This window comes from Erpetoichthys calabaricus, chromosome 10 (genome assembly GCF_900747795.2).
Source record: "Erpetoichthys calabaricus chromosome 10, fErpCal1.3, whole genome shotgun sequence".
Taxonomy (NCBI): Eukaryota; Metazoa; Chordata; class Cladistia; order Polypteriformes; family Polypteridae; genus Erpetoichthys; species Erpetoichthys calabaricus.
In genome coordinates this window covers 61,952,808-61,973,560 of record NC_041403.2, presented here as the reverse complement: position 1 = coordinate 61,973,560, position 20,753 = coordinate 61,952,808, and the positions used below count along the sequence as shown (strand labels likewise).

Sequence of the window (20,753 nt, the reverse complement as noted above, 5' to 3'; positions counted from 1 at the left end):
TAACATTCTTAAACCTTCCTAATCCAGGAGATAGAAGAGTATAATGGCAGCACTGGGTTCAAGACAGACACTAACCCCTGCATGACATACTAGTCTATCGTAGGGCCCACTTACAGCCACACCCAGGGCAATGAATCTAGTGAAGATGTGGGAGGAAAATTTTAGTACCTGGACTAAAACTCACCAAGCAGATGTAGACAGAACATGCCATCTCCACACGGACAATTGCAGGGTGTAGGATTTGAAATGAGGATGCTTTATTTATGATAGAGCAAATGAGATATTGTTATGGGTATACATTTTGTAAGTGGCTTATCTAGCCTAATGTTTAAAGAGAAAATATAACTTATTTCGGGCATGGTGGAGCAGTGGTTAGCACTACTGCCTCATGTATGTTTTGACAGTAGATATCGCTATACCAGCGTTTAATCCGACACAGACAGACGCAGGAGACACACTTATAAAAATACAAAAGTTTTATTTTTGTTTCTTCACTTGTGGGCGACGTCTTCCCCATTCCCATAAGTACACAACACTGTCCCAAACACAAGCACAATCCCAATACTTTCCTTCTCTTATTCATTTTCTTTCCACTCCACTCCTTCTTGGCAAGCTTCGTCTCCCTCCTCCCGACTCTGGCTCCCGGAGTGGTGGCTGCTGGCTCCTTTTATAGCCCACCCGGAAGTGCTCCAGGTGTTTGATGACCTATTTCCAGCTGCACTTCCAGATGTGGCAGAAGAACCGCCCACATGGGCTCAGAAACAACTGCAGTGCCCCCTGGCGATACCCCTGGATCCCAACAGGGTTGTAGAGAACTCCATTTCCCATGGAGCCCTGTGGGAATCCGAGGCACCACTGCCACCCAGGGGGGCTGCCATCTAGCATCCCAGGGGAGGTACTGTTCAGTCCATGCTTGTTCCCCCAGACCATATAAAGAAGAGGCATCCCATGCCGGGCAATGGCCCTGGCCGTCTGCCACAATGTATAATCTTGGATTCAAATCTGTGTGGAATTTACACATCTTTTCCATATCTGCACAGGTTTGTTGAGTCTGTTGAGTTAATTTGTGATTCAGAATTGACCCCATGCAGTTATGTTTTCAAACCTATAATAGACTGCCTCCCTCATTCAGGCTTAGTTCCTGCTTGAGCCCAGTGCTGGTGGGATTATGTCGCACCTGCCTCCATTCTATATTAGAGTAAGAAGCATTAAGATTGTTGCAGGTTCCAGAATGAATTACTGGCTGCTTAATTTTTTTTATTTTACTATGTGTTATGTCTGTGTTTAAGCCATTGATGTAAACTCTTAATGGTCAGACTTTCCATAAGTGCACCGCAAGTATCAGAAATACAAAGATAATATTTCTAATATGCTTTATGGGTAAACTATACTGCTAGCACTGTTTTTTAATATCAAAAGACAAATACTACATATGGTGTCTAATAAATTGTTATCACACACTAAATATAAATTAAAATGCAGTCATCCGAGAGCAGAATGTGCTTTGCACTACCAGAATATAGAAAAGATTGCTGAACTTTTAAAAGGATAATTTCTTTTATCACAATGCCTTAATTGAAGTTGAGAAGGACTGTTTAAATACCCTTTACTACATAGCTAAGCAAATTTTGGGGGTTTCTTTATCTGATATGATCCTATTGGAGTTCCTAAATGTGTACACTCTGTCTTTTTTAATGAAATTGCCCTCCTCCCTTCCCAGCTTATTCTGTGCTGTGATGATGGGTGTGTGTTGCAGGAAATATTCTTGTTCTTTAGGGCTATAAGTAAAACTGTCATTATTCGATTACTTACTTTGCTGTTTGTTTGTGTTACCTTGGTTAACCTTTATGTGCCATTGCTGGGAGCCTTATATTATTTTGTTACAGCTCAAGAGTTTCTCCTCATTATTCATTCTAACCATTCTCTCTCACAATATACAATAAGAGACTACTGTGAGAATAAAGATAAGAGCATTATGGATGACCAAATCCAGGTAATACCTGATGTTATATTAAACAGTTTCATTTCTCTTGTTTTCATTTTCCTCACTTACAAGTGTTACAAACAGCTACACACTAGTTTCAGCATTTCCTACTTTCTGTAGTACACTGTAGATGTCTTTATATGTCATAGTCTAACATTTACCTCTGCAGCAAATCAGATTCAATTCAATCAGATACAGTAGAGCTGTTTATCTTTGCCTTTTTTTCCAGGTTGAATTACTCTTTGTCGTCTGGAATTAGTGAATTGCTTATTTATATTATCCTTTGTATTTAGCTGTAAATGTTTTAATGAAAAATGAGGATTTTGATCTTTCCAGGTGGCACTCTTTTTCTCTTCAAAATACATCAGATATGTTTTTCTTCAGACATGGAAGATTTATGTCATACTGGATGGATGTCAAACTATTAATCAATGCATGACATACCATGAGACAGAATCTCAGTTAACTACTTGTTTATGTCCTTGTACTTTTTTTTTATTATTAGGTTTACCTATACTCTGGAGGAAGGAATGTGGCTGCCACTCAGCAAGAGTTTTGTAATTCCTCCAGCAGAACTAGCTATCAACCCATCAGCGAAATGTAAAACTGACATGACTGTCATGGAGGATGCCGTTGATGTCAGGTAAAATGATCAACTGAGAAAATTTTAGAATATTCTATGAAAAAAATCACCTTTCTCCATTCATTATGTGTGAACCCAACAAGAAAATAGCAAAATTTATTTATAAGCCTTTATTACATTTTTTCAATTGTTTTGTTTAATTATGGCAATTCATCAAAATGTTATACATCAAATGTTTGATTTTTTTATTTAATCCAGTAAAATTCACAAAAGATATGTAATACACTATTAAATGATGAGTGGGCCAGTACATGTGTACAGTGATATTTTTACTTGCATGTCCAACCAGCATGTCATCAATCTCTTTTCATCTCTATTAAAATGCATAACTTAATTTTATTTATTACAGAACAAAGTTTAGTATGTGATGCTTGCAATCACAATGCCACAACAAAGTTAAGGTGTTAGATGAATGTCCTAGAGGTGGACAGAAAGCGATTGTAGCTGCTGGAATATAAGGTGTTATCAGGCACGGGTAAAACGCGTGTCAAAAGAATTCTCAAAGTCCAAAAGTTTGTTTTAAAAGTATTTAGTGAAAGTTAAAAGCAAATAATCCACATAAGAATAAAAGAAAAAATAGTTACACACATAGAATAAAAGGCAAAAAAAAGGAAAAAATGTATCTTCTATAAACTTTGCTTTTCTTGGAAGACTTTAGTTATTTCTATACTTAAAGGTTCTTAATTTCTTCTTCTCTACTTAAAGGTTCTTAATTTCTTCTTCTCTACTTAAAGGTTTTAGCTTCTTCTTCTGTACGCTTTACGTACGGCACAACACATAAATTAAGTGCTGTTTTCTTAAATATTTACTTCACACACTCAAAAGGCTCATAAGCCGGTTGGCACATAGGCAAGTGCCCAGGCACGGTCATGTGCAGTCATGGTTAAAAACCGTATGCCTCTATACCATATACAAGGCAAAGGCTGTCACTAACTAACTGAAGAATAATGTTTACTCCAAACTGTTAGAAATGGCAAGAACATACCAATACGATTCTATTTACGGGGGTTATAGGAACCTCCCATAGTGTATGCAATGTCATCTAATAAACATTCATGAATCTTATAGAACAAGGAAAATGGCTCTTACAGCGATGCTTAGAGGAATCTCAATAGCAAAATGTAATAACTACTATGATGTGGAAAGAGACTAACAAGAAAGATGGCTGACAAAGACTCCCCCAACATTGAACACCTTCTCTCACAGAAACACTAAAAATGAGGGCTTCTTATAAAAGTAACATTACATAGGCTTGTTATTCACAGCTATATCAGTCCAGTACAGATGCATCCTGTTTACTTTTGGGGACTCTGAAACTTGCAGCTAGAAGCAATAATAGTAATAGTAGTAGGAGTGTTAATATTGTCATGTTTTCAGTTCTTTAAGATGAAAACAAACTATTTAGTGCAGGTAATTCAGTTCATGTACTGTATCTTTCCTAGACACATCTTTAATTAAACATTCTCCTAGGCAATCATTTCTGGGAAAGTGATGTTAAAAGTGGTTTTGCATAACTTACATTGGGTCAATGTTATAACAAAGTCACCATGTTATTATAAAGCATGAGAGGAAGAAGGGTTAGATTGGTAAGTTAGTGGAAGAGTAAAAATTGTAATATGTGGAATCCTCATACTGTGTGCTACCATGCATGTGTAACAACAAGAGTAAACTGCTGCAAACAATGCATGAGTTTTTTTGTGTGATAAAATTAATATTAATGAAAAAAATAAGTGAGAACTGGAATTAAGGATAAGTGAGTTCAAATATCTAAAAGTATATAAAATCAAACATAAAAGGGGCATTGCCCCTTCCCATCAGTGCCCATCGCAGCAATCCAACCACTCCTTCATTCCACCTTCCAGAGAGCGAAGAGAAAAAAACATCTAAAAGTGATGGGAGAACTGTTTATGTACACCACAGATCAGAGCCTGCAGCAATGAGACAAAATGTGGTAAAGACGAGTGAAAAGGTGAGAAAGCACGTCACAGATCAGCTCCAGCCAGCCCTTGGCTAATGACTCAACAGAAAGCCAATTTTGGACAGTACAGCTGGGAGAGCTGGTAATACAGGAGGCAGAAAGTTCAAGAAGGACAAGATAACAGAATAAAGATTGAATGAGTAACAAGGCCTGGAGATTTCCAACAGGAGGCCAATAGTAACTCAGCTGCAAATGAAACAGCCATAAGAAGCCTCTGCTGGGTGAGAGAAAAGGAAAATGATGAAACAGAAGAAGGGTTCAGGAGAAGAGGAATAACTTGAGGAGGATAAAGGAATAGGTGAGGAAAGAATCTTGAAGAGAGATTTGGCATGTGAAAGAACAACAACATTTATTTATATAGCACGTTTTCATACAAATGATGTAGCTCAAAGTGCTTTACAAAATGAAGAAAGAAACAAATATAAAAATTTGGCAATGCTAATTAAAAAAGAATAAAGTAAGGTCCCATGGCCAGGGAGGCCAGAAAAACCAAAAAAAAAAAAAACCTCCAGATGGCTGGAGAAAAAAAAAATAAATGTGGAGGGGTTCCGAAGCCACAAGACCACCCAGCCCCAACTAGGCATTCTACCCAACATAAATGATTTAATCAGTCCTCATGGTTTTCAGGCTTCACATGGAAGAATTAGATGAGGATGGTCATGTGGACCTCTGGCCTTCAATCCATCAATGTTGGGACTGCTTTGATCAGGTAGTGGTGGCGCAGATCACCACCGCAGAAAACCGGAAAGAGAACAGCAGAGAAAGTAGGGGTTAGTATGGATTTTGGAGACATGAAAAAGAAAAAAAAAAAAGTGTATGAATATATATTATAATGTGCGAGTCCTCATCTTGCACCCGAAAGATGAGGCTGAGTCTAAAGGCTTCAGGAAAACCAGCTTTATTCACATCAAAACAGGAACAGCCAGGGTAATTTTTGAAATGGGAGCTACCACTATTTAAACTCAAAATATTCTTGATTGTTATTTTCCACTCTCTGATAGAGGTCCATAGAGGGCTAGATCTCTAGTAAAAGCCATTATTCATAATAATCAAGCTACTGGGGCTGACACTAAAGTAGCTACAGCCTTTCATTTATCTTTGCCTTATGCCTAGAGTACACCTCTGCCTGAAAAGGGACAGTTTAAACAGTAGATGAACCTTAATTCATGTTTACAGATGCAATTTTCCATGTACTATACTGAAAGGGGGCAGCAATACCTCAATCAGCTATAATGGTGTCTCTGATTTGGAAATACAGATTGCCAATACTACTGGCAGGCCTACCACTGCAGTCAACAGAGCCCAAAGTGTACCCAGGCATGACTAGTGTGAGCTAATGATCTCATTACAGAATATGCTCATCTATTCTCTGTGGTGGGCAAGTTGAAAGATGTTCAATTTTAATTACTGGTGGTGAAAGTTACATAATGTAGTTTCACATGAAGGCTCCCTTCCATGTTAGAAAATTTATTGAAACTGAGATACAGCAACAAAAAGATTTAAACATTATTTAAAAATTAGCAGGTCCCAAGTCAAGAAAATCTTTAAATACTTGTTTTCTTATAACAGGAGAATGCAATTCGGTGTTCTTCCCAGTTCAAATGCAACTCTTAATCAACCAGGGAAGAAAATCAGCTTATATCTAATGGTATGGACAAAAGTCAAACATTAAATTTGACAAAGTTGTTCCCAAAAGTAAATATACATTTTAGATATGAAAAGCTTTAGTTAGGTTAGAGCAATTCTCACACTTTATCACAGCGTCCTCAACTCATGCAGAACAGAGTCGTCAAATTGAAGGATTTCATCAGCAGCAAATTTGTTCTGTAATGTCATACTGTACATTAGTCCCTGGATAGCATTCCAACTCTTACAGACCTGAAAACGACAAAGATCCCAGAGACACCTTTCAAAGACTAGCATGTCGAAGGTTGGGGAATACCTGGTCCTTAGCAGTGCCAAATACAAACAGCTAAACCTCAATAACTGTCTTCAGCTTCACATTCTTTGAATAAGATTTATCCTCTTAAATTAAATTGTAATCATTGCCCTATGCGTTGGCTCCAGACAATGCCAATGAGTCTAAAAAGTCCTAGGTGCTGCAAACTATAGTGCTTGCTATATCCTAGACTTTATTAATGTATTTCTGAATAGTAAAGTACAGGAGCACCTTTTGAAAAGGGCAACCAGAATGTACCTGGGCACTAAAACTAAGTAAAAAATGATTGTTAAGTGATATTAAAATTAGGACCTTTATAGTTACCCCAAAGAGTATATTGTTAGTTGTGTTTCCCCTAAGAGTAAGTAGGGAGCAATCAATTGGGTGCACATTTGTAACAGGGTAAAACAAGCATATTTGACAGCTATATTTGGAAACCTATAAGTATTGTTAAAACTTATTTTTTAAACATTTTCATGAGAAGCATAATGTTTCAAGAAAAGTAATGTAAAGATAAGAAAACACTTCGACTACTCATTTATAAATAAGATGACACACATCACCAGGAGTGCCACAACACAAGTGTCCCGAGAAACCGGCCTTGTCCTGAATTAGAGCATCAGTCATATAATAAAAAACCATGTGTGAAAATATACATTTCAACAAAAAGAATGAGATGTCATAAAAAACACTCTAAAATCTTAAAATGGCAGCAGATGTTTACTTTGGGCAGTATTAGAGCAGAGAGGTTCTCTAGGTTAGTCTGGCAGAACAGTAAACCATGCATGCACAACATTATCACACACTGAAAATTGATTATTTTCAGTGCTGGGAAGAGATTAAATTTTAATTTTAATTTTTTAATTAATGGCTTTTGATTAATTAATTGTAGACAATCACAACAATCACATTGTTATGTGCAAAATTCAATAATGAACTCAAAAGTAGTGGATTGCATGTATTTGGTTTGCAAACACTTTAAACAAATAAGATGCTTTTTAACAGCAGTATTCCCTTTACATAATAGCAGGTAAAATATTTCTTGTAAATCTTAAACATTAATGTAATCAAATCAAATATAAAACCAAAGCTATTTGCCACTGCCAGGGCATTAACGTTTTATCTAGTTTGTTATAGAAAAACAAGTTACCCTCAGAGTCCAGAGCCACAATCACAACATTATAACAGGCACCTTCCAAGCAACAGCAAGTTAACATTTCTAAATCTGTTTTCTTTTTTATCTGAACAGATATCAGCAGAAACATTTTCTTTAATCAGTCAAGTCAAGTCAAGTTGGGGAGCATGCACTGGTACAGTGCGTTGCTGCACCCACTACACAACGAAACAACTCGGGATCCCGGTTTGCAACCCCCAAGGCAGACATGCGGTTCAGTCGACCCTCCGGAATTAACCCTCTATCTGCCACAGCCCGGTGTTATGTGGGCGACCCCTTGGTCTGGTCCAGCCACTCGGGTCCCCAACAGTGAGGATCTTACGAGCTGGATCACCCTCTGGCAAATGCGTCACATGGCCGTAGTGGCATAACTGACACGCCCTCACAATGTAGGTAATGTGCCTCATTCAGGACTCCATGAGCAACCGCTCATTTGATGCAAAGTCAAACCAACAGTACCCAAGGATTTTCCGGAGAGACACAGTACCAAAGAAGTCCAGTCTTCGTCTCAGGTCACTGGATAGCATCCATGTCTCGCAAACCATATAGCAAGACAGGACTCTAAAGACTTGGACCTTCGTCCTTTTGCATTGATATCAGGAGTGCCACACACCCCTTTCCAGCGAACTCATGACCCCCCATGCTCTCCCAATCCGTCTACTGACTTCATAGGAAGAGTCACCAGAGACATGAATGTCACTGCCAAGGTCAGTAAACCTCTCGACAAGGTTGACACTCTCTCCGCAAACAGACACACTGCTGATGGCTGTGCCCAAGAGGTCATTAAAGGCCTGGATCTTGGTTTTTATCCAGGATACTCGCAAGCCCAGACACTTAGACTCCTTGCTCAGTCTCTCGAGCGCCCCGATCAGAGCCTTCATTGACTCCGTGGAGATCACAGCATCGTCAGCAAAGTCAAGATTCGTGAACCTTTCTTAACCAACAGATGTCCCACAGCCACTGGACCCCATGACCTTGCCCAACACCCAGTCCATACAAGCACTGAACAGACTAGGAGCAAGAACACACCCCTGACAAACCCCAGATCAACTGGGAAAAACCCAGAGGTCCTGCCTCCACTCTGCACAGCACTCACAGTACCAGTGTACAGGCCAGCCATGATATCCAGCAACCTCGAGGGGATCCAGTGAATCCTCAGGATGTCCCACAGGGCAGCTCGATCAACTAAGTCGAACACTTTGTGAAAACTGACAAAGGCTTTTTTTCTTTTTTTTTCTTTTATCAGGGAGCAGCATAAACAGCCTATATTCAGCAGCAACTCTTTGCGGGCTAATATTTTTTCCATAAAACTCAGTTTTCTGAAAAGCACATAAAGCAATGGTTTCACACATAAATCAACATAAAATGTCTGTTTGCACGGTGGTCTGGTTGCCTGGCTGTCTTTGTGAGACAGGTGCGCGGGGGTGGCTGTCTTTGTGAGACACAATATGGTTTGTACCTCCTGTCATCATAAGTGTCTGTCCTCCCAGGTGAACGTTGCCATAGGTGCATCAGCTACACAAACGTGTTCAGCACCACGATCAGCTGGGGACCGTTTTCGATCTACATCTCCAGATCACATGCATCAAAATCAGATTCCGACAAATCAGAGTCCAATTCAGCGATAATATGAAAAAAGTCATCCACGGATTATTTTGCTCTGAGCATCCAGTTTAGTATCTTTCCACATGCCATTTTAGAGGCCGTTTGCTCTTCGCTACTCATGCACAAGCAGGGAATCAAGGTCAAATCAACAAGCTAACTTTCCTTCTAGCAAAAGCATATTGAAAAGTGCTGTAACAAGATCACTGTTCTCTATCGATCGCTAGCGAGACTGAGGCTTTCAAAATAATAATAATAATAATAATAACAAACTATATTAATGCACAATAAAATAATTGTCGGCTTTAATTAATTAATGCGTTAACGAGATAATAATGTATTAACTTGCCCAGCCCTAATTATTTTATAAACAAAATGAAAGACTTTTGATTTTATTTTGTGGTCCACTTTCATGTTTTTCTTTATGAAACTTGTTTTACACATAGAAATGAAATAATTCTCTCAACAATCAAGACAAATTGCACCTAAATAAAACTGAGAAATGTGTAAGCTTTATCACAACCAATGTTCCACCTAAAGCCAACAAACATTCCAAAATCTCTGATGCAACCTTTAAGGACCAACTGCCAAATTTAAAAAGGTCACTTCAGTAAAATTGCCACAAGGACATACAAAAGATACAGAACATGGTGAAAAAAGAATCAAATAATCTTATACAAAGCCAGCATGAAAGTAAGTCCCAGGAATCTTCACAGTCAGCGTGAGCTTGTGCCTAAATAAAATGAACTTGTAATTGGTACAAACCATATTTCTGAAAGAATTAAATAAATTAATCAAAAGCATACATCTTCAACTCTTAAAATAATATTCAAAAGCAGCAAGAAAGGGTTAGCAACAAAAAAGTCTGAACTATTTTAGTATACTGTACTTCTCAGTCCCCATTTCTGGGGTCAAATAGCCACTGTGACATCACACTCTGACTCATGTAGCCAGGCCCACTCTGTCATGTCACGGTATAATGCTTAACACTAGAATACCTGAAGTCTACGAAAAAACTCGTAATCCCAGGCCACCTTAAATCCTTTCGCATCTCTCCATCAGCGTCTTTTGTTTTGCATATGTGAACAAACTAAATAATTAGACAAAAAGTAAATGATATAAACAAAATAATTAAAGTTGCATAAACAGTGTGAAACCTACCTTCATTAAAATGGACCCCACCTTATTTAAAGTCAAGATCCAGGAACTAAACAATATGAAAGCAAAATGGTAAACATTTTTGAAGAAGTATTGAGTATAATTTTGGTATCTCAAAATGGCTGGTTGTTGTGCCTTGCTAAATGTCTTCTAGTCAGGATTATCTGTTGCAGGCTTTCGACCTGCAGTTCTCTTTAATGGTAACATCTTCATTCCCTGCTGCCATTGTTCCAATCACTTCAGAGACTTTTCCCCTTGAAACCTTTTTAAGATATGATCTTACCTTTTACTTCTTCTTTTTTTTTTCTCTCTCTCTCTTTACCTTACGCCATTAGATCTCTGGCAGACTGACATTCTTTCTCATTATAACCAAAAAGTAAATTAAAAGATTACATAGGTCATTTCAGGAATCCTGGCCACAAAATGGCTAAGACAGCAACGTGACATATGAAAAAAAGCTATTAACAATTGTAAGTTGAAAGAAAGATTCTGCAGGTGAATCTTGAATTGTATTAACTTGCTATTTGTTAATTTTATTTTTCCTTCCAAATATTTTAAACAGTTTGTATAATTTTTATAATCCATAACACAAAAGACAGTACAGCATAAATTAAATTAAAAAGATGAAATGTCTTAATTATACTTAGAAAAAAACTACTGTAAAATAAGAGTTCATAGTAGTTTGAATATATTTCTTGTGATTAACATTTATACAGTAATTAAAGGATTGTAATCAATATGACATAATTATATAGTACTATATTTATATTATGTTATAGCCAATTCCATATATTTAAAGTGTTACATTACATCAAAAATACCAAAATTTATATTTACCATTGGACAATCCTAGCAGTTATAAAGATGAATCTTACAAAAGCTGCCTTTCATCTTGTTTGGGTCTTGTCATAACAATATTTAAGCCAACTGGCAGCACCTGATTGGAAGAAAATGAACCAATCAGTCAATGTCACAAAACCAATGCCAATATCAAAAGCAACAGCTTGTGATAATCTTACCAGGTGTTACAGTTCAATTAGTATACTTGCTGCAAGCCTTTCTTGTCACAGTGGTCCAGACAAGCATAATAATTAGGGAACATTCTCCAGCTTGAGAAAAGAATTAGCTACAGTAACAGTGGTACATTGGTGTGATGCAATTCAAACAGAATTGATGGTTTGTACGTTGTTGGATCCATCACATCAGAGAGGTTGCACATATTATTTTCCCAAAATATGTCCATATTGATAAACCCTGAAATAACTAATTGGCTATGATTGAATAATTAGCATTACCTATGGTATTTATTTATACTGTGAACTCTTCATGTGTTTTTATTCAGAAATATAACCAAGCAGTATCACATGATCTTCTAAAATAGATAGAAGATACTATACATAACACATTTGTGTGCATAGCAAGACAATTAATTTAACATGAAATTTTAAAAAATAATCTGTATTTATACAACACAACCATAAACTTCATTTTTTGAGGAATATTGTGGTGCTTTGAAAAATGTATGATTATATCATACCTTAAAAAATTAATATGATTTTTACTATTAATGAACAAAAATATAATTTTAATGCAACATTTATGATAAAGGTAATAAAGTTTAAAATTATAACCTAAAGCATAACGGAATGGTGTGCTTTCACGTATAAATGCAATCTAATAAATAGAACTTTATGTTTCCCAAGGGGGAAACGGCTTTTAACAAAACCTCTTTAAATAAATAAATACATACATACATACTGTACATACATCCATCCATCCATTTTCCAACCCGCTGAATCCGAACACAGGGTCACGGGGGTCTGCTGGAGCCAATCCCAGCCACCACAGGGCACAAGGCAGGAAACAATCCTGGGCAGGGTGCCAACCCACCGCAGGACACACAAACACACCCACACACCAAGCACACACTAGGGCCAATTTAGAATCACCAATCCACCTAACCTGCATGTCTTTGAACTGTGGGAGGAAACCGGAGCGCCCGGAGGAAACCCACGCAGACACGGGGAGAACATGCAAACTCCACGCAGGGTGGACCCGGGAAGCGAACCCGGGTCTCCTAACTGCGAGGCAGCAGCGCTACCACTGCGCCACCGTGCCACCCCTGTACATACATACATAGTTAAATATATATATATATAGACAAGACTTTCTAGGAGATAATTTCAACTCCCGCGAGAGATAATTTCAGGTCCCCCTTTTGCCAAGAGATTTTGACAGGTCCTCTCAAACATTTACAACCATGCCCACAGTCCAATCACTTCTCATTTGTGTGAATGCTATTGTCAGACACAGTTCTTGCGCTCTCAGCTCCAAGTGGGGTCGGAAATAAAAGACAAAGAGTAGAAGACAAAGTAGAATGTTGTAAAGAGGTTCAAAAATGTTGACGCACATGCAGAGCAGGTTAGAGAATATGAAAGTATTAAAATTTGAAAGTCTAAAAAAACTGATAGTAAAGATCGTATTAGCGCTAACAAATGGAAATTATACTCGGTGAAATAACGGAACAGCGAAAAGAGATTGAATATATGGACATAGGTGATATGACAGAAGTATGTAGATATTGTTTGGATTTAAACTTTAAGTCGGAGACTTGTAGATCATTTAATTCGTGTTGCCATCAGGGAAAAGTAATGATTATTCCCAATGAAGAGGCCTATTTGCGAGAATTAAAAGATTTGTTGTTTGGTGAAAGTGAAATCCACATATACGAGTGGCATATGCATAGCGCCGGCCGGGGGGTTGGCGAGCAAAGCAAGTAAGGGCCAAAGCCCCCTAGTATATACATAATACACACACACTGGAATGACGATAATGCAAGAAAATTGAAAAGAAAGGAAAGTTCTGACTTTCACAGTCACAGTGAGGCCTTATGTAGGCATATTGCTGTTAGCATAAAGAAGCCCCAGTAGCGTTTCTTGACGCTCTTCTGCTGAATGATTTGTTAGCTGTGTCAGTGTTTGTGTGTTAGAGACAGAATTTGCAGCACTGTTCATAATGGCACTCAGTTTTGTTTTAATTCTTTCCTTCACTACTACTTCCAGGAGCCTGTGTGTCCCGTAACTGAGCCAGCCCTTTTAATCAGCTTGTTCATTCAGTGAGCCTCTCTTGAAGTGATATTGCCAACCCAGCACTCCACAGTGTAGAAAATCATAGTTGTAGAAGATATGAAGGATGTCACTTCATACATTCAAGGATCACAGTCTCCTAAGAAAAAGGGACTGTTGTGCCTTTTCATTCAAAGTTCCTCTGTGTTCTGAGACCAGCCCAACCTGTTATTGATGTGGATCCCGAAGTACTTGGAGGAGTGCACCTCCTCTACATCCACTCCCAGAATAGTGACTGGATATAATCTCTCTTTGGTGCAGTGAAAGTCAATAATAAGTTCCATGGGTTGGCTGTTGTTAAGTTGCAGACAATGTTAATGATATAACATTCTGAGACAATATCCTGACTTGCCCTCACTGCGACTGAAATTTACTCAGCGCAAGGTTATTAAACCAAAATTCATGTACAAAGTAGTGAACTATGCCTACTTATAATCTACCAAGCACTTTATTTGTTGTATAACTGGTTCTTCCAAACACAAGCTTATTTTAAAGTAATTTTATTTTTCATTTCTATTAGAGTTCTGTAAAAATGTAGCTTTCTGTTATTTACCAATACCAGCTTAAAGTATGGAAACTTATAGTAAACTTCCAAACTACATATTTTGTTTTTACAAAGCTTAAAGCTGTTCCACCCACAGGCCCTTTTAGTTGTGTTCTATTTCCCACTGAGTATTTGCATCTTGTGCGAAACTAATTTTCCAAACTGTTGTTTCCTTGTTAATTCCGCATATGTAATTAGAGGCCAAAGGTGATGGTTCCTGGTGCTTTTCTATTGGTTTGTCAATATTTCTATTCTCTTCAAGTCTATAAACTGTCAGTCAGTCAGTCATTTTCTAACTCGCTTAGTCCTGAACAGGGTCACGGGGGTCTGCTGTAGCCAATCCCAGGTAGCACAGGGCAAAAGACGGGAACAAACCTTGGACATGGCGCCAGTCCATTGTAGGGCAAACACTCACACACCAACCACAAACTACTGCCAATTTAGGATCACCAGTTCACCTAACTTGCATGTCTTTGCACTTTTGGAGGACACTGGAGTACCCAGAGGAAACCCATACAGACATGGGGAGAACATGCAAGCTCCACACAGGGAGGACCCAGGAAGTGAAATGTGGTCTCCATACTGTAAGACAACGGTAGTATTAATGTGCCATTGAGCTGCCTGCTATGTACATACATCAGTTAAAACAAAAAGAATACTAATATCTTACATTTTTCACAAAATACAAATTGTGCATCAAGATGTCCATTTTATTATGATTTTTCCATACCTTACTCTGTGAATTCATTTCATATTTCCTCTGGAGGTCTATATTTTTTCTACTATGATTCAATATCTGGCAGTATTTCATTTTTATACATATCTGATCATTGCCCATCACTGAGTACATTTACATGCACATACAAAACTGAGATAAGGAAAGTAACTCAGTTAAGGCAGAAACCTGGTTTCTTAAAAACCCCATTTACATACGTCAGTCCACTTATGGGTTTTCCTGTGTCAAAATGCGCTGATGTCTTAAAAGTGTGCTAAAAAAAGAATAAACATCATCGACAACCACTGTGAATCTGAAAACAAGCATAAAGCATGAGTCTCCCAAGAACTGGGGAGCGTGATTTTTAAAAGCAACTTAGTTATTTTACTCAATACTTAAAAAAAAGTAACTAAATATGTTATGTAGTTACATATTATAAAATATAATGCATTACAAACAATATGTTACTTTTGCATTACATTTTCTCCTTTTGTTTGAAAATCAGCACATTAGATTAATATTTTTACTTCAATTAAATACAGTATTGCATTAGGTTGCTCATTATTTTAAAAAGTATTCAGAGTACTTAGGACACGTTACTTTGAATGCTTTACGCTCCAGATCCCGATATTGTTCTGTTTAGCATTGTTCAGCATAAATGTAATGATTTCCGAAGTATTGACACTGATTATTTCAGCTAGAAGAAGAAATAATGGGATCGATTGAGTATTTGCATTAGGAAAATGTGATCACTTCCACTGTTTTCTACCCATGGTTGCTGGAAGTGTGTGCGAAGCAAGCACATTCACGGTCTAACAGTGTAACAGACATGTGCAAACTACAAAGTCCTTAAATGTAACCCAGTTAAGGGTTTACATGGCCAAGTTACCAGTTTATTCGTGAAGAAATCTACATGTGATAACTTGTTTTTTCTGTGACCAATAAACTGGAATGAAGGTGTACATAGTGTGGCGGGATGCATCCACACTGGAAGGACCGGGGGAGGGAGCATATCCAGAGCATTATCTCCCCTGAAGTGCTAGGTGGCAGCCCCCCTTGGTTGCAGTGGTGCCTCAGACTCCCACAGGGCTCCATATGACTTGGAGTGTGCTACAGCCTTGTTGGGTGCTGCAGCTGAGCCCTTATGGGCAGCTCTTCCACCACACCCGTAACTTCTGCTGGAAGTGGAACAACGAGCACTTCCAGGTACCTTATAAAAGGAGCAAGCAGACATTACTTTGGGAGCCAGAGTTGGGTGGGACAAAGCTTGTCCAGAAGAGTGGAGGAGGAACTTCATTCTCATTTATCTCAAAATAACCTGTATGAACTGTTCCAGTCTGGTTTTCGTCCCCTCCACAGTACAGAAACAGCACTTACAAAAATTACTAATGACCTCCTTATGGCAGCTGATTCTGGTTTAATTACTATTCTCATTCTCCTTGATCTGAGTGCAGCCTTTGACACTATTTGTCACACTACTCTTCTCAATAGATTATCTTCGATTGGCCTTACCCACACTCCACTAGATTGGTTCAGATCCTACCTCTCAGGCCGCACTCAATTTGTTCAGCTTAAAACTTTCACATCCCACCCCACCTCTGTTACTTCAGGTGTGCACCAGGGCTCTGTCCTGGGGCCCCTCCTTTTCATTATTTATCTCCTTCCTCTTGGTAATATCTTTCATTAATATAACATTATGCTGATGACACCCAGTTCTATCTCACTAGCAAACCTACTGCTTCCTTTCCACCCTCCTCACTTATTGATTGAATAGCATAAATCAAATCCTGGTTTCCTTCAAATTTTCTTAAATAGTGACAAAACTGAGGTTCTCCTCACTTGTACAAAATCAACATTATCCAAAACTGATCATTTCTCATTTGTTATTGATAATTCCTCTGTCTCCCTTTCCCCACAGGTTGAGAGTCTGGGTGTCATCCTTGACAGTACTTTATCCTTTCAGTCTTACATCAATAACATCTCCCGGTCTGCATATTTCCACTTGTGTAACATTAATCGTATTCGCCCCTCCCTCACTCCCCACACCACTGCTATCCTTGTTCATAGCCTTGTCACTTCTTGTCTGGATTATTGCAGTTCCCTTTTCTTTGGTCTTTCTCGCCAATCTCTTTATAAGCTTCAACTGGTCCAGAATTCAGTTACTCCCATCATTACTAGAACCCCCTCTATTCACCATATGACTCCCGTTTTGCAGCAGCTTCATTGGTTTCCAGTTAAGTTCCGCATTCAATTCAAAATTCTTCTGTTAACTTTTAAGACTATCCACAACCTTGCCCCTCCATATCTGTCTGACCTCCATGTTGCCATTCCCTCTTGTACCCTTAGATCCTCTTCCTCCATCCACTTGACTGTCCCCTTCGTCCGTCTTACCACTATGGGGAGAAGAGCATTCAGTTGCTCTGCTCCCCAGCTCTGGAACTCACTACCATCTGAACTTAGAAATACTGAATCATTTTCACTTTTCAAATCTAAACTTAAAACTCATTTGTTTAAGACTGCTTTTTCTCTTTGATTACAATTACTCTGTCTGATTTTAATTTTTGTATTTTAGTTTTGTTTATAATCTGTGTTTTATCTATTGTTCGGTGTCCTTGAGTGTTTAGAAAGGCACCTACAAATAAATAAAATGTATTATTATTATTATTATTATTAAAGAGAGTGGTCGAAAAAGAAAGAAGAAGAACTTGGTTTTGTGCTTTGTGACTGTGTTGTGCTTGTGGGAAACTGGAGAAAGAGTTTCCCACGAGAAAAAATAAAAAATAAAAACAATGTTCCTTGAACTGTCCCACGCCTGTCTGTGTCGGGTTTGGGCAGCAGTGCGCACCCGAGTGGGCCACAATAGCATTTTTGAAAGCATATGGAAATGCACTAACTGGTTAGTATTACTGTGGTGAGTAATAAGTATTTTCAATGATCAAAATGTCATTGTGATTTACTGCAAAATTTTTGCAAAGCATGTGATTTTACTATATTTATCTAGTTACACATAGATTTAACTCAATTTTTTGTGTGTATTGTATGTGTTCTATAGAAGAATTACTCAATGTAGTTTCCAAGATAATAATTTTCAAGTATTTGCAGTCACAAAAAGACACAGAGATGTATGACCTCGGAATAATTGTCAATATGGAGAGTTAAAATTAAAACATTTCTTCTGAAATGTTTTGGATATAAACATTAATATACAGTCTGGCTTGTAAGATCACAGGTCCTATCGCATGTAGCCTCAGTCATATGTCATCTTGACGCAGTCAGCTGGCAGAGACTGTCCTTTCCTCTACAAAGTTCATATGTGCCAGTCATTTAAATATTAATAACTGAAGTACTGCTTTGGCAGAACTCATCACTGAAAAATAATTTTCATGAATACTGGGCGAATTACTTTAATTACATCATATATATGAACTCAGTTATTAGAAATGATTATTTTTCATTGTTTTTTAAAAGAAATATTCAGAATTCATTTATTTATCAGTTTGTTCATTTTCTGAGCCAGCTTTTTCCAACATTCAGATCATTATCAAGCACAGGGCAGGTATCAAACATGGATGAGGTTCCAGACCAGCTCAGTGTATAATCTCTTCTAGTTTACGTTAAAATAATTAAGAGTCATCTCCAACAAAACACCTTAAGAAAATGTATGTGGGCAGAAAAAGAAAGTGTAACCTTCACACAGTGTGAAGCTGGAGAAAAAACTGAACCTAGGACTCTGCAGTATTGTTAGCCATTGTGCCATCATGCTTAGTGTAAATACTGTATATGTACAAAATATAATTTTCATAAGTGTAAATAATTGTTAACATACACTATTCCTCATGTAATATTAAACTTCTGTGTGTCTAGGTCAATAATGTTAAGTGAGGTTCAAAATGAATGAATGGATGTTTGAGTCAAATAGCCTTAACCATATAATGTAGAACTTGGTGATCTACCATTTTGTAATGTCAGGTACCAGCTAATGAATGCTGAGCCCGATTTTAGAAAGCTGTGCAGATAATGCTGTAGAGGCCATCACACCTATTTATCCAAGGATACATCTACATTCTTTATTCCCCTTCAGTGTTTATTATCAGCATTAAAAAAACAACATGCAGGAATGTAATAATAATAATAATAATAATAACTTTACTTATATAGCATCTTATCATACATTTACATGCAACTCAAGGTGCTTTCTACAGATTAATCAACAAAAATAAAGATATACCACGTTTACTTGGATTATTATCATTAATTAATACTATGATAATTTCTAATAAATGTAAGTATACTAAATACAAAATCAACCAGGTATTGTAAAACAAAATTTAACCACTAAAGTGCAAATCAAACCTGTACTCTTACCAGAAAAAGGTTTTCTAATTAAAATCTGTATACATTAAGGCAGACAATATAACAACCAGATCAAATTTATATAAAAACTAGCAAAATACCCGCGCTTCGCAGCAGAGAAGTAGTGTATTAAAGAACTTATGAAAAAGAAAAGGAAACATTTAAAAAATAACGTAACATGATTGTCAATGTAATTGTCGTAGGCTTATTTTAGTATTGAGAGTGAATTTGATGATTGGAAAGAGTTTAATTTATGATTGTAAATGTTGTGTATGAGAAATGCACATTTTTAGGATGTAATCTCTTAGTAAACGACGTTTACAGTTCTGCCCTCGGAATGTAAAATGACCAATCTGTCTGCTGAGCTTACTCTTGAGCATGCAACGTACAGTTGGCCATGTGAGAAGCAATCTTGAGTCAAGTCAATGTTGACTTTTTTTAGAATCTGACCCTGTGACTTATTTATTGTCATAGCGAAGCAGACCCTTTCTGGAAATTGGAGGCGCTTGAATTGGAATGGGAGGTCAGAGAGTGAGAGGGATGCAAGGAATAAATAGTCTTTCCTGAGCCATTTCCAGTGAAGACAGTTGCCTCAATGAGGTTCTTGTGCAGAGATTTGATCTGAAGCCTGGTGCCGTTACAAAGTTTTGTCCATCCATCCATCCATTATCCACCGCTTATCCGAGGTCGGGTCGCGGGGGCAGCAGCCTAAGCAGGGAAGCCCAGACCTCCCTCTCCACGGTCACCTCCTCCAGCTCCTCTGGGAGGACCCCGAGGCATTCCAAGGCCAGCCGGGAGATATAATCCCCCCAGCGTGTCCTGGGTCTGTCCCATGGCCTTCTCCCAGTGGGTCATGCCCGGAACACCCCCCCAGGGAGGCGTCCAGGGGGCATCCTAACTAGATGCCCGAACACCTCAACTGACTCCTCTCAATGCGGAGGAGGGTAAGTACAGCCACCCTGCGGAGAAAACTCATTTCGACTGCTTGTATCCGCGATATTGCTGTTTCGGTCACTACCCAAAGCTCATGGCCATAGGTGAGGGTAGGAATGTAGATTGACTGGTAAATCGACAGTCTCACCTTTTGGCTCAGCTCTCTCTTCACCACGACGGACCATTGCAGAGCCTGCATTACTGCGGATGCCGCACCAATCCGTCTGTCAACCTCCCACTCCATTCTTCCCTCACTCGTGAACAAGACCCCGAGATACTTGAACTCCTCCACTTGAGGCACTACTGTGTTCCCAACCCGGAGAGACCATTCCACCCTTTTCCGTCTGAGAACCATGGCCTCGGATTTAGAGGTGCTGACTCTCATCCCCGCTGCTTCGCACTCGGCTGCGAACCGCTCCAGTGAGAGCTGGAGGTACTGTCCGATGAAGCCAACAGAACCACGTCATCCGCAAATAGCAGAGATGAGATTCTGAGGTCACCGAACAAGACCCCCTCCGCTCCTTGGCTGCGCCGAGAAATTCTGTCCATATAACTTATGAACAGAATCGGTGACAAAGGGCAGCCCTAGCGGAGTCCAACCTCAA

At 38.5% G+C, this 20,753-nt stretch overlaps 1 protein-coding gene across 3 annotated transcripts in view; it reads left to right on the top strand.

Annotated features, from left to right (window-relative positions):
• The window catches only part of astn1 (astrotactin 1), a 1,266,263-nt gene that overhangs the window by 520,193 nt on the left and 725,317 nt on the right, over positions 1–20,753 (top strand). For all 3 annotated transcript variants that reach the window (XM_051933197.1, XM_028811318.2, XM_028811317.2), the window contains one exon: positions 2,490–2,627. In XM_051933197.1, the coding sequence (XP_051789157.1) occupies positions 2,490–2,627 (138 nt within the window). The remainder of the gene's footprint in view (positions 1–2,489; positions 2,628–20,753) is intronic.